Source organism: Salvelinus sp. IW2-2015, linkage group LG18 (genome assembly GCF_002910315.2).
Source record: "Salvelinus sp. IW2-2015 linkage group LG18, ASM291031v2, whole genome shotgun sequence".
Classification (NCBI taxonomy): domain Eukaryota; kingdom Metazoa; phylum Chordata; class Actinopteri; order Salmoniformes; family Salmonidae; genus Salvelinus; species Salvelinus sp. IW2-2015.
This window is the reverse complement of record NC_036858.1, coordinates 5,389,838-5,413,259: the sequence shown is the minus strand read 5'-3', so window position 1 is coordinate 5,413,259 and position 23,422 is coordinate 5,389,838. Positions and strand designations below refer to the sequence as shown.

The window sequence follows — 23,422 nt, the reverse complement described above, 5'->3', positions numbered from 1 at the left end:
AAATTCATGCAAGACTCAAATTCTGGAGCGGCGCCTGTGACAGTGTTTTCCACCACCATTAACAAAACACCAATTGATGGAATTTCTTATGAAAGAATGGTATCTCATCCCTCCAATAGAGATACAGATACTTGTAGAATCTTTGCCAAGGTGCGTTGAAGCTGTTCTGGCTCGTGGTGGCCCAACGGCCTATGTAGACACTTTATTTGAGTGTTTCCTTGATTTTGGCAGTTACCTGTATTTTATAACAATAACAGAAGTGCAGAATATTGGTGTGCAAAGTAGATATTGTTATAGCAGATCAACCAAAGACTAACCAAAGGCCTAAAACTAAGACTGTAGCCAAATTAGGGCCTTTTAACCAGTTGTTGGCCAATAAACATGAGTTTATTGAATCGCTGCTTTGAGTTGCTTTTCAAAGTTGAATTTCCTCTGACAATGTCATCAGGTAGTGAATGATTATAACTAGGCGTAGGGTTTACTGAGGACAGGCTTTTAACTGTAAATACCCATAGGCCTACTGTTCCATACAGACAAGTTGAGGCCCATTCTTCCTAACTGCCACATAGATTTATCTCATTTTCATCAAAGCTCATGTTTCAGGAAATGTGATGATGGATCCATTTGCATTTGAGATACTGTAGCCTATGTATCTTCAACATGGTAGAGCTGCATTTATTGATGAATACTTAACCATTTAATAAGTCATAACATTTTATTATAATATAAAAATGACGTTGGCCATAATACAGAAGCTGTCTTCGGGTGATTATAGTCAGCATACAAATGTCACGGTCACGAGAGCCTTATTTTCCCTGTCTGACTGCATTACACACAATAGTTCTGTAATAAGAATAAATGTCATGCAGTCAAGGAATTCACAAGCAATGTTGACTTTTGTAATCAAGTAGAAAATAATGTTAATGCGCTCAAAGATGTTGGTAATATGTTTTATTATCTCTACACAATGTTAATGTCAGTTACAAGAGCTACTGCAGTTGAATGGTCATATCTAATTAACCTGAAATGGGACACATCCAAAGACATAGAAACATGTTTTCCATAGGTAATATATTCTAACTCTATATTGATTTTGAAATCAAACTTAAGAAAGGTACACACTACTTGAAGTTACAGTTACAGAAACACATTTAAATGCATACAGCAGTATTTCAATGTAAAACATGTTGTGTTACAGTAAGGTTTAGCATGGAAATATAATCTGTGTTTCAAATAAAATAAAATMAAATGTTATTTGTCACATGTGCCAAATATAACAGGTGTAAACCTTACCGGGAAAAGCTTAGTTACAAACCCTTAAAAACCCTTAACCAACAATGCAGTTCAATAAATAGAGTTCAGAAAATATTTACAAAATAAAATAAAGTAAAAAATATCAAATAAAATAAAAGCAACAAAATAAAATAACAACAACGAGGCTATATACAGGGGGTACCGGTACAGAGTCAATGTGCAGGGGTACAGGTTAGTCAAAGTAATTTGTACATGTAGGTAGGGGTAAAGTGGCTTGCAGAGTGAATCTTAGCTCTCCTGGTGTACTCCTCAGCCGTCCTCTTTGTCCTCAGGGATGAGGAACGCCAAAATCTCAAATGCTTCGCAGACTCTCTTCTTGAGTACACCAAGAAGAGTCTTGGTGGCAGATCCCTGTGATCCACTTAATCCTCTTCCTAGCCTGCTTCCTGTCCCAACTCTCAGTCTGAATCTGGTAGGCCTTTTTGAAGTATGTCACAGCGCCATCCTGGTGTTTCTTCCTGTAGAACAGAAACAGGCCGAAGCCAGTGTAGCAGCGCTGCTTGTCATTGCGGGAATCATCCTCTAACAGGACAGTGAACATCATCGGAAGTTGCATTATGGCCTACATACAACATGCAAGTAGGGGAATTTTCAGCCAATTGGCTATATCCCAATAGTATTTTCAAACCCAAATCTAAAATAAATGGAATAATGTTGGCCATCATAACATCTGTCTTCAGATGGTGATAGTCAGCACTACAATGTCCCTGTCACCAGAGCCATAGCCTACCCCTTTATATACAGCCTACTCACTACACATACTAATATCTGTCATGAAATATGTTTTATTTAGTTAAGAAATGTATCTTTAAAGGTGAACAATGTCAAAATATTATTGTCTTATTGTTCCTTTTCGACTAAATGAAAGGTCAACTCACTGTCAAACTTGCAGCAACTCCCTCCAAACGTCTGGCAAAGTGCCAGCATGGAAATACTTAGAGGGAACAATAAGAAGATTTAATATTTGGCCTTTAGGTTRGTTTTTGGAGCAAAGTAGAAAGAAGCAWGTCAACAAGCTCAAAATCATCACGTTTTTGGCAKTATGTTTTATTATCTCTTTCACAATGTTAATACCAGTTACAAGAGCAACAACAGATGAACGGTCGGTGAAGATATCTAATCAACTACCTGAAAGGAGACACATCCAAAGACATAAAAACTCCTAAAGCAATACATTCTAAGTCATTTTTTGTTGTTGTTGCAATAAAAAAATAAAAAAATAACACAAGAAACATGCACGCATGTTTGACCCATCTCCCTTTCCTCTTCTGCTCAGACATCTGGTTGAACAGATTTTTGTGACACCGGCCGATTTGGTAATGCATGAAGGAGGAGTTTGGAGACAGTTTCACAGCTTTCTTCAGAACCTCCAGGGTCTCATTGATGCTCTCGTGACTGAAAAACTCAGCCACGTAACGTATGACGTGAGGCACGTCAGGAGACAGTCTGAGGGCCTCTTTGATGAGTTTCATGGATTCATGTCTACTTTGGTGTTGAAGCTGCAGGGCTAGCAGGACCATGACTTCAGTGTTATCGGGCTCTAAGGATAAGGCTTTCCTTAGCTGAGTAGCACCTTCAGTATGCGCCAACCTCTCTGTTCCATCCATGGCTAACCCCTCCAACCTGTACAGGACCATGGCATAGCCCACGTTGAAGGATGCATTGTCTGGTTCTCCCTTAAGAGCTTTCTGAAAGCTCTCCTTTGCCCCCTTGTAAAATAGCCCCCCAAGCCTTAGAAAASTCCAAGCCTTCTCACCATGTATTGAAGGTAAACTGCCTYGAATAGCAATCGTAAAACCCTTATTGATGTTTTCCAGCTTTCCAATGTAGGCATCCACATCATTCATGTTCCCTGAGTGATAGTGAACCCATGCAAAGTTAGCATAGGTTACCAGTAACTCTGTATCATCCTGTCTATTCTTCAATGCACTCTCAGCCTTGTGGAGATACTCAAGAGCACTAACATTGTTTTCCTTCAGGTGGCTCAGAAAGGCTAGTAAGTTGAAATATGTGGCATGGTTCGAAGTGCTGAACTTCATGATGCGATCCAGAAGTCTTTCAGGGAGGCTGTCCCGGTCCTTGATGTCAGCCTTTTCTATTCCCCATGTAAAGTGACACTCAAGTGCTTTCAGCTTCACTTCCATATCTGTTGTGACAGAAGCGCTATGAGRAAAAAAAGAAAATGACCCATTAGTATTTGGTATTATAACATTTTTATTAGCCCATCATTGTTGTCGTTGTTATCAGCCAAAACCATCCTCATCAACAAAACCATCCTAATAATCATCACAACAGCATTGTTTCTTTTGTGTTTCTTTTAGGGTGGAATCAGCTTTAATATTGCAGATTGATTGTAGCTTCCATCAATGTAATCTTGCATATATATTTTGTAAATATATAAAACATATACAGTGCATTCGGTTTWWAAAAAAAAGGACATTATTTACATAAKTATTCAGACCCTTTGCTATGAGACTGAGCAATCGGAGGAGAAGGACCTTGGTCAGGGAGGTGACCAAGAACTCGATGGTCACTCTGACAGAGCTCCAGAGTTCCTCTGTGAAGATGGCAGAACCTTCCAGAAGTACAACCATCTCTGCAGTACTCCACCAATCAGGCTTTTATGGTAGAGTGGCCAGACGGAGGCCACTCCTCAGTAAAACGCACATGACAGCCCGCTTTTAGTTTGCCAAAAGGAACCTAAAGGGCTCTCAGACAATGAGAAACAAGATTCTCCGGTSTGATGAAACCAAGATGGAACTTTTTAGTCTGAATGCCAAGCGTCACGTCTGGAGGAAACCTGGCATCATGCCTATGGTGAAAGATGGTGGTGGCAGCATCATGCTGTGTGGATGTTTTTCTGCTGCAGGGACTGGGAGACTAGTAAGGATGGAGGGAAAGATGAACAGAGAAAAGTACAGAGAGATCCTTGATGAATACCTTCTCCAGAGCGCTCAGGACCTCAGACTAAGGCGAAGGTTCACCTTCCAACAGAACAACAACCCTAAGCAAACAGCCAAGACAACAGAGGAGTGGCTTCGGGACAAGTCTCTGAATGTCCTTGAGTGGCCCAGCAAGAGGCCGGACTTGAACCTGATGCAACATCTCTGGAGAGACCATAAGTTTTATAAATCAGAAAACATTTCTAAAAACCTGTTTTTGCTTTGTCAATATGGGGTATTGTGTTCTGATTGATGAGGGAAAAAACATTTAATCCATTTTAGAATAAGGCTGTAACGTAACCAGTGGCGTAAAGTAAAAATACTTGAAAGTACTACTTAAGTAGTTTTTTGGGGTATCTGTACTTTACTTTGCTATTAATATTTTTTGACAACTTTTACTTTTACTTCACCACATTCCTTTAGAAAATGATGTACTTTTTACTACATACATTTMCCTGACTCCCAAAAGTACTAGTTACATTTTGAATGCTTATCAGGACAGGAAAAGGGTCTAATTCACACACTTATCAAGAGAACATCCCTGGTCATCCCTACTGCCTCTGAACTGACAGACTCACTGAACACATGCTTCGTTCTTAAATTATGTCTGAGTTTTACTCAAGTTGTATTTTACTGGGTGACTTTCACTTTTACTTGAATAAGATATCTTTACTTTTACTCAGGTCTGACAATTGGGTACTTTTTCCACCACTGAACGTAACAAAATTTGGAACAAGTCAAGGGGTCTGAATACTTTCCGAATACACTGTGATATACAGTACCAGTCAAAAGTTTGGGCACACCTACTCATTCAAGGGCTTTTCTTTATTTTTACTATTTTCTACATTGTAGAATATTAGTGAAGACATCAAAACTAGAAATAACACACTTGGAATCATGTAATAGCCAGAAAAGTGTTTGACAATTTTGATTGTTCAAAGTAGCCACCCTTTGCCTTGATGACAGCTTTGCACACTCTTGGCATTCTCTCAACCAGCTTCACCTGGAATGCTTTTCCAACAGTCTTGAAGGAGTTCCCACATATGCTGAGCACATGTTGGTTGCTTTTCCTTCAGTTTGCAGTCCAACTCATCCCAAACCATCTCAATTGGGTTGAGATCGGGGGATTGTGGAGGCCAGGTTATCTGATGCAGCACTCCATCACTCTCCTTCTTGGTCAAATAGTCCTTACGCAGCCTGGAGGTGTGTTGGGTCATTGTCCGGTTGAAAAAACAATGATAGTCCCACTAAGAGCAAACCAAATGGGATGGCGTATCGCTGCAGAATGCTGTGGTAGCCATGCTGGTTAAGTGTGCCTTGAATTCTAAGTTAATCACTGACTGTGTCACCAGCAAAGCACCCCCACACATCACACCTCCTCCTCCATGTTTCACAGTGGGAACCACACATGCAGAGATCATCCGTTCACCTACTCTGCGTCTCACAAAGACACGGCGGTTGGAACCAAAACTCAAACATTTGGACTCATCAGACCAAAGGACCAATTTCCACCGGTCTAATGTCCATTGCTCGAGTTTCTTTCCCAAGCAAGTCTCTTCTTCTTATTGGTGTCCTTTAGTAGTGGTTTCTTTGCAGCAATTCGACTATGAAGGCCTGATTCACACAGTCTACTCTGAACAGTTGATATTTAGATGTGTCTGTTACTTGAACTCTGTGAAGCATTTATTTGGGTGTAATTTCTGAGGCTGGTAACTTTAGTGAACTTATCCTCTGCAGCAGAGGCACCATGGGTCTCCATTCCCATGGCGGTCCTCACGAGAGACAGTTTCATCATAGCGCTTGATGGTTTTTCGACTGCACTTGAAGAAACTTTCAAAGTTCTTGACATTTTCTGGATTGACTGACCTTCATGTCTTAAAGTAATGATGAACTGTTGTTTCTCTTTGCTTATTTTTGCTGTTCTTGCCATTATATGGACTTGGTATTTTACCAAATAGGGCTATCTTCTGTATACACCCTACCTTGTCACAACATAACTGATTGGCTCAAACGCATTAAGAAGTAAAAAAATTCCACAAATTAACTTTTAACAAGGCACACCTCTTAATTTAAATTAATTCCAGGTGACTACCTCATGATGCTGGTTGAGCGAATGCCGGAGTGTGCAAATTTGTCATCAAGGCAAAGGGTGGCTACTTTGAAGGGTCTCAAATATAATTTATATTTGTTTAACACTGTTTGGTTACTACATGATTCCATATTTGTTATTTCATAGTTTTGATGTAGAAAATAGGAAAAATAAGGAAAAACCCTGGAATGACAAGGTGTGTCCAATCGTTTGACTGGTACTGTATATCTTTAAAAAAAAAAAAAATTTTTTTTTTATTATTTTCCCCTAACCTTCCCTAATTGGAGTAAAATAATGGACAACAACACATAGGTTTCTACTTCCAGCTAATACGTACTATAACACTTTACGGACACAATATATTTTACAATAGTTATTTTTTGTTGTTTTTTTTCCTTCAGCTACCCTCAAGCCCTCCGATCATTCTCTGAAGACCTTCCAGTTTGATTTTTATTTGCCATATATTTTTGAACTGTGCTGTTTCACAAAAGATCTGAACCTATATACATTTTATGGACACAGTATATTTTACAATAGCTATCGAGGAGTTGCGTTTTTTCTGGGGATTGGTTCACATGCTTACTTTCAAACATGTTTGGGTGTTGATTGTATTGGTAATGTTGGTACATTTCTCTAGCCTTATAATTCGTTTCGTGTTATCCAGATTGAAGGTTATTGCACACGAGTATGTGGAGTGAAGTGCTAATATTTAGTGAAATTTATAAATATTGAATATTCCGTTTTTATCTTGAGACGTTCTGCAGCAAAGTGTTCAGTCGCCATAACTCCTCTCTCTCTTGCTCACTCATAACACAACAGCATTGCTTATTATTGTGTTATATTAAGTCATTAGAGAGAGAGATTATGTATGTGCATGTCATTCAAATATGTTATAATTTTAGTAAAATTCTTACCTCATTTTACAGTCAATGACAGAGAAGACAGGCTACAGTATTGAGAAATAACCCTTAGAGACACTACCCACTTCCTGTTATATCAAAGCTTTTCATTTAGCAGAAAGGAAAACGAAACTCATACGTGTTTGCTAAAAATGTCCATTCTGCCAACAAGCTATGATGAAGAAGAACAGTACCATTGTAACGGCTGTCGTCTTCCTCCTCGTCTGAGGAGGAGAAGTTAGAAGGATCAGAGGACCAATGCGCAGCGTGGTAAGTGTCCATAACGTTTATTATAAAACATAAACTGAACACTACGAAATACAAAACAATAAAGGTGAACATATACAAAACCGAAACAGTTCTGTCTGGTGCAGACACAAAAAGACTGAAGACAACCACCCACAAAACCCAACCCAAAACAGGCTACCTAAATATGGTTCCCAATCAGAGACAACACAAAACACCTGCCTCTGATTGAGAACCATATCAGGCCAAACACAGAAACCCAACACAGAAATAGAAAACATAGATTACCCACCCAACTCATGCCCTGACCACACTAAAACAAAGAAAATACAAAAGAACTATGGTCAGAACGTGACAGTACCCAACCCCCCCCCCCCCCCCCCCAAGGTGCGGACTCCGGCAGCAAAACCTGAACCTATAGGGGAGGGTCTGGGTGGGCATCTGTCCGCGGTGGCGGCTCTGGCGCAGGACGTAGACCCTACTCACCATAGTCTTTGTCCGCTTTAGTAGCCTCCGGGGAACGGCGACCTTCGCAGCGGGTCCCGGACTGAAGACCATCGTAGAGAGCGCCACTGGACCGAGGGCGCCTCTGGACTGAGGGGCAGCTCCGGACTGAGGGGCGCCTCTGGACTGAGGGGCGCCTCTGGACTGAGGGGCAGCTCCGGACTGAGGGGCAGCTCCGGACTGAAGGGCATCTCAGGACTGAGGGGTAGCTCAGGACTGAGGGGTAGCTCAGGACTGAGTGGTAGCTCAGGACTGAGGGGCAGCTCCGGACTGACGGACAGCTCAGGACTGAGGGGCAGCTCAGGACTGAGGGGCAGCTCAGGACTGAGGGGCAGCTCCGGACTGAGGGGCGCTCTGGACTGAGGGGCAGCTCCGGACTGAAGGGCAGCTCCGGACTGAAGGGCATCTCAGGACTGAGGGTAGCTCAGGACTGAGGGGTAGCTCAGGACTGAGTGGTAGCTCAGGACTGAGGGGGCAGCTCCGGACTTACGGACAGCTCAGGACAGCTCAGGACTGAGGGGCAGCTCCGGACTATAGCCTAATCATAGGCCTAATTAGGCAGTACATTTCCCTGGAAAGATAACTTCCCCCATGCTTCTTTTCACATGCATAGGCTATAGCCTACTCTATTTAATAGAGACCACACGCGCACCTGTTCTCGTGAACTGGAAGCAGCACGAATGATGACAACGACACTTGCTACGTTTTTCACAGTGCTATAGGATATAGCCTACCTTTTAGGAGGACGATTTGCGGGTGTGACAGTATAACTTTAGTCTGTCCCCTCGCCCCGGGCGTGAACCAGGAACCCTCTGCACACATCAACAACAGTCACCCACGAAGCATCGTTACCCATCGCTCCACACCCACGAAGCATCGTTACCTATCGCTCCACAAAAGCCGCGGCCCTTGCAGAACAAGGGGAACCACTACTTCAAGGTCTCAAAGCGAGTGACGTCACCGATTGAAACGCTATTAGCGCGCACCACCGCTAACTAGCTAGCCATTTCACATCGGTTATACGGGTAGAGACAAATAAATGAGTAATCAATACTTATTGAAAATGAAAAGGCGCAACGATCGCTCACCATAGTAGCCTAACCGATGTGTGCTTTGTGCCTTTTCCTTTTCAGTTATGATTTTAAAAAATCATTGCACTTGGTTGAGCGCCCTCCACTTTCCATGATCAATATTTATTTACAGACACTGTAATAAACTACAGTTGAATCACATTTAAATTAATTTCATATTCAAGTTAACTTCCACATGATTCTCTGCCCATGTAGGCAGCCTACTCTATATCAATGAGACCACACGTACTAGGCGCACTTGAACTCTCATGCCCAGCTAGGAGTAGTAGGCTACTGAAGTTGATGCAGCGAAAAATATGTGTTTTTAATACAATATGTAGGCTAACGCATACAACGCAGAAAGAGGACCGTTTCCAAATCATCTGTGGGACAACAAAACTATTTTCCTCCCAAAGTTGTCTGTCTGACTGCCAGCTCCCGCCCACTGCGTCACAATGATCTCTGTCAGGACCTGCAGGTCCCGCAGGCTCGCCGCAGGAATGCAGCCCTCTAGTGCAGTCAGTACACAACACTATGCTCATCATGTCTTCAAGTCGTGTCATCAAGTCGCCCGCTCAGGTTGATTGGGCTGTGTTTTCGCACATCCCAAAACAGGTCCTGAAACAGTCGAGCTCGGCCAAGCAGAATCAGACAGAACAACTCCTCCCAACCAACCCAGACACGCGGGTCCGTTCGAACGGTCCGACCAGAGCAAGTGCAAGTCCCCTCCGCTAAACACCCGACACCAGCAAGGTTCACAGCCCCTACTCACCTAGTCCCTACAAATGCACACATATATTTACATTTAACAACCCCCAAAATCACACATGCATGCAATTCATTGAATTAAAAAGCTCTTAGCATTTACTGGGTTTTTAGGAATTTTAAAGAGAGACCTACGTGACGCCCTTCTCGCTGAGACAGGATCTCTGAAGCAATTTACACAAACATTCAACTATGTAAGAACAAGTTTACCTTCTTATAGCTGGGTGGCCACCTGTTTGCAAGATTGTCCAGAGAAACTGTCACCAGCCCGGAACGCCACTCTCCGAGGTCCCTTGAACTCCTGGCTAGCTCGCCAAGTATGTGGTGGAAAATCGTCTTAGAAATATAACACTTACAAGAACTTGTGAATTCAATAAAGGCTTTTAATACAAAATATCAGAAGCCGTGCTGGTCCGCGGAACAACCGTTTTCCTTGAGCACTGGCTCTGCTTTTATACACATACAGCATATGAGTCCATCCCACATGCAAATGAAGTTACTTCCCTCAGTCCATCTGCCACCATTATCTTTTAGTTTAAGTTTCCTGTTTGTTCACGCCCAATAACGCCTTATCTGCTTAGGGTTAGGTTATAATGTGGCGGGACCCTTTCATGTCCTAAAATAATATATTATTATGCCTATACTCCATCTGTTGGTCAGTTTTTTTTGCCTTTTTTTGCCGACACAGAGCCCTGCCAATCCATCACAACTGGTCTAAATCAGCTACAAGCTAATTTAGCGATTTTTTTGTCCGCTGCTAGTAGCTTTACCTTCTGCACAGACACCAGCCCTGTTATTAGCCTGGATATTACTCACCAATTTACCAGCATCGGACTGTCTCTCGACAAACACGCCGGATCCTGCCGTAATCTCTGAGCCACTACTTCTGATCCTCACAGCTAGCTTGCAGCTAGCGCCACTGCCACGAAGCTAGCACCAGTTAGCAAAACACAATTCTACAATTCACAACCTCTCTTCGCCACCGCCATCCGGCTTGGATTCTCTGTCGACACGACCACGTCTGAGCAGACCCCCTCCGTCTGAGCAGACCTCCCCCCGGGCTACTAACTTTAAACGCGCGCGTGCTAGCTTAGTGGAGCCTCCCTGCTCCATCTACGGCTGCCCCGGACACTATGATCACTTGGCTACATAGCTGATGCATGCTTGACTGTCCATTAATTCACGGTACTCTCCATTCTGTTTATTTGTGTTTTATCTGTTCGGCTCTGTGCTTTAACTCAGGATCTGTGTGTAGTTAATCCGACCCTCTCTGCCTAGTCGTCGCCATTTACCTGTTGTGCTGTGTTAGACTAGCACCCTGTTATTGCTGCTGTTATCTTACCTGTTGTTTTTAGCTAGCTCTCCCAATCAAGACCTGCAATCACTTTAGCCTTACTGTATGTCTCTCTCAAATATCAATATGCCTTGCATACTTGTGTTCAGGCTAGCTATCATTATCATTGTTTTGGTTTGCAATGGACCCCGTACCACTCTCCGTACCTCTGATACATCCTTTGTCCCACCCCCCACACATGCGGGCCTCACCCATTGAGACCAGCATGTCCAGAGATACAACCTCTCTATCATCACCCAGTGCCTGGGCTTGCCTCCGCTGTACCCGCGCCCCACCATACCCCTGTCTGCACATTATGCCCAGAATCTATTCTACCACGCCCATAAATCTGCTCCTTTATTCTTTTGTCCCCAACGCTCTAGGCGACCAGTTTCTGATAGCCTTTAGCCGCACCCTCATCCTACTACTCCTCTGTTCCTCGGGTGATGTGGAGGTAAACCCAGGCCCTGCATGTCCCCAGTCACCCTCATGTTGACTTCTGTGATCGAAAAAGCCTTGGCCTCATGCATGTCAACATCAGAAGCCTCCTCCCTAAGTTTGCCTTACTACCGGCATTTAGCACACTCTGCCAACCCTCGATGTCCTGCCGTGTCCGAATCCTGGCTTAGGAAGGCCACCAAAAATTCTTGGAGTTCTATACCCAACTATAACACTTTCCGTCAAGATAGAACTGCCAAAGGGGGAGGAGTTGCAATCTACTGCCAGAGATAGCCTGCCAAAGTTCGTGCATACTTTCCAGGTCTATGCCCACAACAGTTCGAACTTCTAATTTTTTAAAATTTAATCTCTCCAGAAATTCTCTACACTGTTGCGGCCTTGCTACGGACCCCCCCCTCAGCTCCCAGCTGTGCCCTGGACACCATCTGTGAATTGATCGCTCCCCATCTAGCTTTCAGAGTTGTTCTGTTATGTGACCTTAAACTGGGATATGTCCTTAACACCCCGGCAGTCCTACAATCCAAGCTGATGCCCCTCAGTCTCACACAAATCATCAAAGGAACCCACCAGGTACAACCCTAAATCCGTAAACATGGCACCCTAATAGACATTATCCTGACCAACCTGCCTCCAAATACACCTCTGCTGTCTTCAATCAAGATCTCAAGCGTCACTGCCTCATTGCCTGTATCCGCCACGGGTCCGCGGCTCAAACGACCACCTCTCAGCACTGTCAAACGCTCCCTAAAACCACTTTCTGCGAGCAGGCCTTTCTAATCGACCTGGCCCGGGTACCCTGGAAGGATATTGACCTCATCCCGTCAGTTGAGGATGCCTGGTCATTCTTTAAAGTTACTTCCTCACCAATATTAGACAAGCATGCTCCGTTCAAAGAAATGCAGAACCAAGAACAGATATAGCCCTTGGTTCACTCCAGACCTGACTGCCCTCGACCAGCACAAAAACATCCTGTGGCGAACTGCAATAGCATCGAAGAGCGCCCCGCGATATGCAACTGTTCAGGGAAGTCAGGAACCAATACACGCAGTCATCAGGAAAGCAAAGGCCAGCTTTTTCAAGCAGAAATTTGCATCCTGTAGCTCTAACTCCAAAAGTTCTGGGATACTGTAAAGTCCATGGAGAAAAGAGCACCCTCTCCCAGCTGCCCATGCACTGAGGCTAGGTAACACGGTCACCACCGATAAATCCGTGATAATCGAAGACTTCAACAAGCATTTCTCAATGGCTGGCCATGCCTTCCTCCTGGCGACTCCAACCTTGGCCAACAGCCCCGCCCCCCCCGCCGTGCTACTCGCCCCAAGGCCTCCCCAGCTTCTCCTTTACCCAAATCCAGATAGCAGATGTTCTGAAAGAGCTGGAAAACCTGGACCCATACAAATCAGCTGGGCTTGACAATCTGGACCCCCTATTCTGAAACTGTCCGCCGCCATTGTCGCACCCCCTATTACCAGCCTGTTCAACCTCTCTTCGTATCATCTGAGATCCCCAAGGATTGGAAAAAGCTGCCGCGGTCATCCCCTCTTCAAAGGGGGAGACACCCTGACCCAAACTGTACAGACCTATATCCATCCTGCCCTGCCTATCTAAGGTCTTCGAAAGCCAAGTCAACAAAAAGATTCACTGACCATCTCGAATCCCACCGTACCTTCTCCGCTGTGCAATCCGGTTTCCGAGCCGGTCACGGGTGCACCTCAGCCACGCTCAAGTACTAACGATATCAAACCGCCATCGATAAAAAGACATACTGTGCAGCCGTCTTCATCGACCTGGCCCAAGGCTTTCGACTCTGTTTCCCATATTCTTATCGGCAGACTCAGTAGCCTCGGTTTTTCTAATGACTGCCTTGCCTGGTTCACCAACTACTTTGCAGAACAGAGTTCACGTGTGTCAAATCGGAGGCATGTTGTCCGGTCCTCTGGCAGTCTCTATGGGGGTACCACAGGTTCAATTCTCCGGCCGACTCTTTTCTCTGTATTACATCAATGATGTTGCTCTTGCCTGCGGGCGATTCCCTGATCCACCTCTACGCAGACGACACCATCTATATACTTCCGGCCCTTCCTTGGACACTGTGCTATCTAACCTCCAAACGAGCTTCAATGCCATACAACACTCCTTCGTGGCCTCCAACTGCTCTTAAACCTAGTAAAACCAAATGCATGCTTTTCAACCGATTCGCTGCCTGCACCCGCACGCCCGACTAGCATCACCACCCTGGACGGTTCCGACCTAGAATATGTGGACATCTATAAGTACCTAGGTGTCTGGCTAGACTGCAAACTCTCCTTCCAGACTCATATCAAACATCTCCAATCCAAAATCAAATCAGAATCGGCTTTCTATTCCGCAACAAAGCTCCTTCACTCCACGCCCGCCAAACTTACCCTAGTAAAACTGACTATCCTACTCGATCCTCGATCTCCGATGTCATCTACAAAATAGCTTCCAAATACTCTACTCAGCAAACTGGATGCAGTTTTTCACAGTGCCATTCGTTTTGTTACTAAAGCACCTTATACGACCCACCACTGCGACCTGTATGCCCTAGTCGGCTGGCCCTCGCTACATGTTCGTCGTCAGACCCACTGGCTCCAGGTAATCTACAAGCTATGCTAGGTAAAGTGCCGCCTTATCTCAGTTCACTGGTCACGATGGCTACACCACCCGCAACACGCGCTCCAGCAGGTGTATCTCACTGATCATCCCTAAAGCCAAAACCTCATTTGGACGCCTTTCCTTCCAGTTCTCTGCGCTGCGACTGGAACGAATTGCAAAAATCTCTGAAGTGGAGACTTTTATCTCCCTCAACAACTTTAGAAACTGCTATCGAGCAGCTAAACCGATCGCTGCAGCTGTACATAGTCCATCTGTAAACTACCCACCCAATTTACCTACCTCACCCCCATACTGCTTTTATTTTATTTACTTTTCTGCTCTTTTGCACACCAGTATCTCTTCTTGCACATGATCATCTGATGATTTATCACTCCAGTGTTAATCTGCTAAATTGTAATTATTCGATTTATTGCCTACCTCATGCCTTTTGCACACATTGTATATAGATTCTCTTTTTTTTCTTTTCTACCATGTTATTGACTTGTTTATTGTTTACTCCATGTGTAACTCTGTGTTGTCTGTTCACACTGCTATGCTTTATCTTGGCCAGGTCGCAGTTGCAAATGAGAACTTGTTCTCAACTAGCCTACTGGTTAAATAAAGGTGAAATAAAAAAAAATAAAAAATAAAAAGTTGGCTGGCATCCTCCTTTGTGTGTCCCTCTGACATTGGTATGTCCAGCTGTCCTATGGGCCTATGTTTTGGCTTGTACTTCCCTCATCAGAGCTAGCAGATGCACCAGTGTCATCTTCTCCTCCTGTGGGTCTGTTCCGCTTCTCCTCCTGTGGTCTGATGAACACATGTATGTCGCCCTCATCAGAGCTAGCAGATGCACCAAGTGTCATCTTCTTCCTCTTGTAGTCTGATGAACACATGTCCTGCTATCTTTTAGTATTACGTCTGTCCCTATATGTAACATTAACTCCCAAATACTTATTTAGGCAATCCCTAGCTGCTGGGCTGCTCAGTCCTGGCCCTGGGGTCTTCCATCCTGGGAGTTGTCACTTGTGCCTTGGGTCTAACACACCCAAAATCAATAATGAATGTTTCCCTAAGTCCTAAAGCTGAGTGGGTGTGTTGGATTGGGGGTGCTGCGGGTAGTGTATAGGACCCCTAGGGACAGACGGGCGCTGACCAGCAATATTCGTATGGCGCCGTAAAAAAAGAACTCTATCAGTACTATTAACCTGTGAGATATCATTTTATGCGATTTTGTTCCTGTGCTGTTAAATGTACTTGTATATTTTGAAGGTATGTGTTTTTTTTTAATGAATTTCTTTTGCTTCAATTTAAAAAATTAAAGTTGTGAAACTGGGAAGGAAATTGTGTTGCGAGGGAGTTGAGTTATTGACTAAACTGGTGGGGGTTGGGCGTGCAGGCGGCTAGGGCCGGCTGGTCGGTCTGGGAGAAATTTGTATAGAAGAGTCTTAATAAAAGACAATCAAAAGTCTTTGTATTTTTTCAAGAGTTCATTTGTTAGGCTCTTGGTCAAAGGTGCAACACAATATATTATTATTGAATTACCCTTATCTAGTTCAGTCTTATAATCACGTAAGCATTTGAATATATTGAGTCTCATTAAAACTCTTAGCTCTGATTGACTAGTGGGTATTTTTGCTTACTTTTTGTTCTAAATGGAGACGGCATTTTGGATTGTTAAAACTCTTTAAATTACCTTTAGATGCTCGACAAATTCTGGGGGAGGACCCCCAGACACACTGCCAGGTTAAGGAACTTTTAGGGAACTCGTACTCTTCTGTAAGCGTCATTGAAACTACAACATGATCAATGTTCGACCGTAACATTTGATAACTATACAACAGAACAGATGAATAGGAATGACATTTACTCTCATTGGTGGCTAAAAATAACTATCTGAAAGCCACACCCCTACTAAACTACCCCTCCAGTGTTCTGATCTCAATAACCCATCACCGACAACCCAGCACCCAGCATCAATAACCCAACAGTTTTTAAAGAGAACAACCCAACTAAGTGACCCATCGCCTGCAAACCAGCAGTTGGGTCTACCAAACAACCCAGTATGTTTTGGAGTGTAGAAGGGCAAAGCTATTGAGATGTTGTAAAAACATAAGTGTGCTTATAGTTTGGGCTCCCTCCGTGGCAAATGCTCAGTCAAAATAGAGCAGAAAACACAGCAGCATTCTACTTAAGATATTACAACGTTAAGAGACTGATTCATGATCTCTCACTTTGACTTTTTAATCTTAAGCAAGCTTTCTTTTATTCATGGCCTTGAAGAATTCCCAGGGAAATTGCATTAGGCCTACATAGCCTATCCAATCACYACACTTGTWAATATCTGTAATGAAATAYGTTTTATTTAGTTAAGGAATGTATCTTTAAATGTGAACAACATCAACATATTATTGTCTTATTTTACMCTTTCGACTAACTGGAAGGTMAACTCACTGTCAAACTTSCARCRACTCCCCCCAAACGTYTGKCAAAGTGCCAGCATGGAAATACTTAGAGGGAACAATAAGAAGATTTAATATTTGGCCWTYAGGTTDGTTTTTGGAGCAAAGTAGAAAGAAGCAAGTCAACAAGCTCAAAATCATCACGTTTTTGGCAGTATGTTTTATTATCTCTTTCACAATGTTAATRCCAGTTACAAGAGCAACAACAGATGAACGGTCGGTGAAGATATCTAATCAACTACCTGAAAGGAGACACATCCAAAGACATAAAAACATGTTTTCCTAAAGTAATACATTCTAATTCAAAAAAAAATTGTTGCAATTTTTACACAAAAAATCGAACATAAGAAAAATGCACGCAACTTGAAGATACTGTTACACTTTATGATTAAAACCATTAAAATGCATGTAGCAGTACTCCAATAAGCCATGTGTTGTGTAACAGTATGTGTATTTCTCWGCACCAGTATAYCTTACAAGACTCTTTTCGATGTTAGGAGAAAGACCAAGGTCAAGGGTTGAAATGGGGACCATTTTTTAAATATTCTTATCTTATCCCAACATGGAGTTTAAAGCCATCAAACACACTCTGTCCACTTGTGACAACCAGTCCCATTGTGGGTTTGGATGTCACACAGTATGGGGTTGGTTGTCACAATATTTGCTCGTAGCTTATTCCTTTATTTGATCGAACAATATTTATATCAAAATTCAGCATTTTATGCCGTGAGAATAACATGTGACATTTTCAGTGAATTTGTGCGTGCTTGCACATGCGTGTGTGGGTGTGTGACAGAAAATAATGTGTGTTTGAGAGAAAAGCAATGAAGGGAGCTCTTTATATCACAAGAACAAAATAGCTTGCAATTTATTGTATACCAGGGGTGGCAATGTTGAAAGTGACAACCAACCCAATATTCCATGTGACAACCATCCCCAACTACACCACCCCCCAATGCTAATTAAGATGTTAGTTACCACATGGCTTGACCTAGGAATTTAAATATCTCTCCCTTTCCTCTTTTCAACGAACATCATTGTTCATGGATACTCCGATAATTCAAACAATTACAAAGAAAATGTCATACATTTTTTTAGCTTTCACCTATGAAAAACACAAATTCCTCTCACCACAATGTTTTGTCATGTTGATATAAATTGACCAGGTGGATGAGTTCTTTCAAATTCATACATTTTAACCTTCCAATTATTACACAGCGCCATTTCAATTGGGAGCAATTAGCACTGTGACAACCAACACCGGTCTCCCCTATATCATTTCAGTTTCATTCCTTTGCCTAGGGCATCTGTAAGGTCATCTGTGTCTGGAGAGTGCACCTCGACTCGAATTGGATCTTCAGCCTTCCTGCCTTTTTTGTCTTCAATTGCGAGGAATTCCAAAATCGCAGAGGCATCACCAGCTSTCTTCTTGTTAGCCTGAGACCACTCTGCTATCTGCATCAGTATCTTCCCRGCCTTATTCCTGTGCCAACTCTCAATCGGAATCTGGTAGGCCTTTTTGAACTGGGTCACAGCACCATCCACGTCTTTCTTACTGTAGTACAGAAACTTTCCGAAGCCGGTGTAGCATTGCTGCTTGTCTGAGTCACTAAGGGACTCATCTTTCAGCAGGTTGGTGAAGATCTTCATCGCCTCCTCCAGCTGGTAGTTTCCTCCGTAAGCCTGAGCCAGGTTAAACCTGAATTGGACGTTGGATGGCTTCAGTTCCACAGCTCTGGAGAAGTAATGGATGCAGAGCTCTGTCTTCTCTTTTATCTGGCGTGCATTGACCCAGCTCCCTTTCCTCTTCTGCTCAGACATCTGGTTGAACTGGTGTTTGTGACACCGGCCGATTTGGTAATTCATGAAGGGGGAGTTTACAGACAGTTCGACAGCTTCCTCCAAAACCTCCAGAGTCTCATTGATGCCCGCGTGTCTGAAATACTCGGCCAAGTAATGTGTGACGTGAGGCACGTCAGGAGACAGTCTGAGGGCCTCTTTGATGAGTTTCATGGATTCATGTCTACTTTGGTGTTGAAGCTGCAGGGCTAGCAGGACCATGACTTCAGTGTTATCGGGCTCTAAGGATAAGGCTTTCCTTAGCTGAGTAGCACCTTCAGTATGCGCCAACCTCTCTGTTCCATCCATGGCTAACCCCTCCAACCTGTACAGGACCATGGCATAGCCCACGTTGAAGGATGCATTGTCTGGTTCTCCCTTAAGAGCTTTCTGAAAGCTCTCCTTTGCCCCCTTGTAAAATAGCCCCCCAAGCCTTAGAAAASTCCAAGCCTTCTCACCATGTATTGAAGGTAAACTGCCTYGAATAGCARTCGTAAAACCCTTATTGATGTTTTCCAGCTTTCCAATGTAGGCATCCACATCATTCATGTTCCCTGAGTGATAGTGAACCCATGCAAAGTTAGCATAGGTTACCAGTAACTCTGTATCATCCTGTCTATTCTTCAATGCACTCTCAGCCTTGTGGAGATACTCAAGAGCACTAACATTGTTTTCCTTCAGGTGGCTCAGAAAGGCTAGTAAGTTGAAATATGTGGCATGGTTCGAAGTGCTGAACTTCATGATGCGATCCAGAAGTCTTTCAGGGAGGCTGTCCCGGTCCTTGATGTCAGCCTTTTCTATTCCCCATGTAAAGTGACACTCAAGTGCTTTCAGCTTCACTTCCATATCTGTTGTGACAGAAGCGCTATGAGRAAAAAAAGAAAATGACCCATTAGTATTTGGTATTATAACATTTTTATTAGCCCATCATTGTTGTCGTTGTTATCAGCCAAAACCATCCTCATCAACAAAACCATCCTAATAATCATCACAACAGCATTGTTTCTTTTGTGTTTCTTTTAGGGTGGAATCAGCTTTAATATTGCAGATTGATTGTAGCTTCCATCAATGTAATCTTGCATATATATTTTGTAAATATATAAAACATATACAGTGCATTCGGTTTWWAAAAAAAAGGACATTATTTACATAAKTATTCAGACCCTTTGCTATGAGACTGAGCAATCGGAGGAGAAGGACCTTGGTCAGGGAGGTGACCAAGAACTCGATGGTCACTCTGACAGAGCTCCAGAGTTCCTCTGTGAAGATGGCAGAACCTTCCAGAAGTACAACCATCTCTGCAGTACTCCACCAATCAGGCTTTTATGGTAGAGTGGCCAGACGGAGGCCACTCCTCAGTAAAACGCACATGACAGCCCGCTTTTAGTTTGCCAAAAGGAACCTAAAGGGCTCTCAGACAATGAGAAACAAGATTCTCCGGTSTGATGAAACCAAGATGGAACTTTTTAGTCTGAATGCCAAGCGTCACGTCTGGAGGAAACCTGGCATCATGCCTATGGTGAAAGATGGTGGTGGCAGCATCATGCTGTGTGGATGTTTTTCTGCTGCAGGGACTGGGAGACTAGTAAGGATGGAGGGAAAGATGAACAGAGAAAAGTACAGAGAGATCCTTGATGAATACCTTCTCCAGAGCGCGTCAGGACTCAGACTAAGGCGAAGGTTCACCTTCCAACAGAACAACAACCCTAAGCAAACAGCCAAGACAACAGAGGAGTGGCTTCGGGACAAGTCTCTGAATGTCTTGAGTGGCCCAGCAAGAGGCCGGACTTGAACCTGATGCAACATTTGGAGAGACCATAAGTTTTATAAAGAAAACATTTCTAAAACCTGTTTTTGCTTTGTCAATATGGGGTATTGTGTTCTGATTGATGAGGGAAAAAACATTTAATCCATTTTAGAATAAGGCTGTAACGTAACACAGTGGCGTAAAGTAAAATACTTGAAAGTACTACTTAGTAGTTTTTTGGGGTATCTGTATTTACTTTGCTATTAATATTTTTTGACAACTTTTACTTTACTTCACCACATTCTTTAGAAAATGATGTACTTTTTACTACATACTTTACCTGACTCCCAAAAGTATAGTTACATTTTGAATGCTTATCAGGACAGGAAAAGGGTCTAATTCACACACTTATCAAGAGAACATCCCTGGTCATCCCTACTGCCTCTGAACTGACAGACTCACTGAACACATGCTTCGTTCTTAAATTATGTCTGAGTTTTACTCAAGTTTATTTTACTGGGTGACTTTCTTTTACTTGAATAGATATCTTTACTTTTACTCAGGTCTGACAATTGGGTATTTTTCACCACTGAACGTAACAAATTTGGAACAAGTCAAGGGTCTGAATACTTTCCGAATACACTGTGATATACAGTACCAGTCAAAAGTTTGGGCACACCTACTCATTCAAGGGCTTTCTTTATTTTACTATTTTCTACATTGTAGTAATATTAGTGAAGACATCAAAACTATGAATAACACACTTGGAATCATGTAATAGCCAGAAAAGTTGTTTGACAATTTTGATTGTTCAAAGTAGCACCCTTTGCTTGATGACAGCTTTGCACACTCTTGGCATTCTCTCAACCAGCTTCACTGGAATGCTTTTCAACAGTCTTGAAGGAGTTCCACATATGCTGAGCACATGTTGGTTGCTTTTCCTTCAGTTTGCAGTCCACTATCCCAAACCATCTCAATTGGGTTGAGATCGGGGGATTGTGGAGGCCAGGTCATCTGATGCAGCACTCCATCACTCTCCTTCTTGGTCAAATAGTCTTACGCAGCCTGGAGGTGTGTTTGGGTCATTGTCCGGTTGAAAAACAAATGATAGTCCCACTAAGAGCAAACCAAATGGGATGGCGTATCGCTGCAGAATGCTGTGGTAGCCATGCTGGTTAGGTGTGCCTTGAATTCTAAGTTAATCACTGACTGTGTCACCAGCAAAGCACCCCCACACATCACACCTCTCCTCCATGTTTCACAGTGGGAACCACACAATGCAGAGATCATCCGTTCACCTACTCTGCGTCTCACAAAGACACGGCGGTTGGAACCAAAACTCAAACATTTGGACTCATCAGACCAAAGACCAATTTCCACCGGTCTAATGTCATTGCTCGAGTTTCTTTCCCAAGCAAGTCTCTTCTTCTTATTGGTGTCCTTTAGTAGTGGTTTCTTTGCAGCAATTCGACTATGAAGGCCTGATTCACCACAGTCTACTCTGAACAGTTGATATTTAGATGTGTCTGTTACTTGAACTCTGTGAAGCATTTATTTGGGCTGTAATTTCTGAGGCTGGTAACTTTAGTAAACTTATCCTCTGCAGCAGAGGCACCACTGGGTCTTCCATTCCATGGCGGTCCTCACGAGAGACAGTTTCACATAGCGCTTGATGTTTTTCGACTGCACTTGAAGAAACTTTCAAAGTTCTTGACATTTTCTGGATTGACTGACTTCATGTCTTAAAGTAATGATGAACTGTTGTTTCTCTTTGCTTATTTTTGCTGTTCTTGCCATTATATGGACTTGGTATTTTAACCAATAGGGCTATCTTCTGTATACCACCCTACCTGTCACAACATAACTGATTGGCTCAAACGCATTAAGAAGTAAAGAAATTCCACAAATTAACTTTTAACAAAGCACACTCTTAATTTAAATTAATTCAGGTGACTACTCATGATGCTGGTTGAGCGATATGCCGGAGTGTGCAAATTTGTCATCAAGGCAAAGGGTGGCTACTTTGAAGGGTCTCAAATATAATTATATTTGTTTAACACTGTTTGGTTACTACAGATGACATATTTGTTTATTTCATAGTTTTGATGTAGAAAATAGTAAAATAAGGAAAAACCCTGGAATGAGTAGGTGTGTCCATCGTTTGACTGGTACTGTATATCTTTAAAAAAAATATATATTTTTAAAATTATTTCCCCTAACCTCCCTAATTGGAGTAAAATAATGGACAACAACACATAGGTTTCTACTTCCAGCTAATACGTACTATATACACTTTACGGACACATATATTTTACAATAGTTATTTTTTTTTGTTTTCCTTCAGCTTCCCTCAAGCCCTCCGATCTATCTCTGAAGACCTTCCAGTTTGATTTTTATTTGCCATATATTTTTGACTGTGCTGTTTCACAAAAGATCTGAACCTATATACATTTTATGGACACAGTATAATTTTACCAATAGCTATCGAGGAGTTGCGTTTTCTTCTGGGGATTGGTTCACCATGCTTACTTTCAAACATGTTTGGGTGTTGATTGTATTGGTAATATTGGTTGGTACATTCTCTAGCCTTATAATTCGTTTTGTGTTATGCATTGAAGGTTATTCACACGAGGATGTGGAGTGAAGTGCTAATATTTAGTGAAATTTATAAATATTGAAATATTCCGTTTTTAATCTTGAACGTTCTGCAGCAAAGTGTTCAGTCCGCCATAACTCCTCTCTCTCTTGCTCATTCATAACACAACAGCATTGCTCATAATTGTGTTATATAAGTACATTAGAGAGAGAGATTATGTATGTGCATGTCATTCAAATATGTTATAATTTTAGTAAAATTCTTACCTCATTTTACAGTCAATGGCAGAGAAGACAGGCTACAGTATTGAGATAATAACCCTCAGAGACACTACACTTCCTGTTATATCAAAGCTTTCATTTAGCAGAAAGGAAAACGAAACTCATAGTGTTTGCTAAAAAATGTCCATTCGCCAACAAGCTATGATTGAAGAAGAACAGTACCATTGTAAACGGCTGTCGTCTTCCTCCTCGTCTGAGGAGGAGAAGTTTGAAGGATCGAGAAGGACCAATGCGCAGCGTGGTAAGTGTCCATTCAACGT

General features: G+C 42.7%; 2 protein-coding genes across 3 annotated transcripts; both read right to left on the bottom strand.

Moving 5' to 3' along the window:
• Positions 1–2,340: 2,340 nt before the first annotated feature.
• Positions 2,341–7,329, bottom strand: LOC111978420 (interferon-induced protein with tetratricopeptide repeats 5-like). Its single transcript, XM_024008486.1, has 2 exons — positions 7,260–7,329; positions 2,341–3,477 (listed from the first exon to the last, which is right to left on the bottom strand). The coding sequence occupies exons 1-2, from the start codon at positions 7,262–7,264 to the stop codon at positions 2,439–2,441; spliced, it is 1,044 nt and encodes a 347-aa protein (XP_023864254.1). The 5' UTR covers positions 7,265–7,329; the 3' UTR covers positions 2,341–2,438.
• LOC111977579 (interferon-induced protein with tetratricopeptide repeats 5-like) lies at positions 2,494–23,215 on the bottom strand. 2 transcript variants are annotated; one of them, XR_011481391.1, is made up of 3 exons: positions 23,148–23,215; positions 17,073–19,403; positions 2,494–2,568 (listed from the first exon to the last, which is right to left on the bottom strand). XR_011481391.1 is itself a non-coding variant. In XM_024007073.1 (2 exons), the coding sequence occupies exons 1-2, from the start codon at positions 23,150–23,152 to the stop codon at positions 17,975–17,977; spliced, it is 1,434 nt and encodes a 477-aa protein (XP_023862841.1). In that variant the 5' UTR covers positions 23,153–23,215; the 3' UTR covers positions 16,842–17,974. The 2 variants fall into 2 exon arrangements, 1 of the variants encoding a protein (XP_023862841.1); XM_024007073.1 differs by lacking the exon at positions 2,494–2,568 and having other exon boundaries at positions 16,842–19,403.
• Positions 23,216–23,422: the final 207 nt, after the last annotated feature.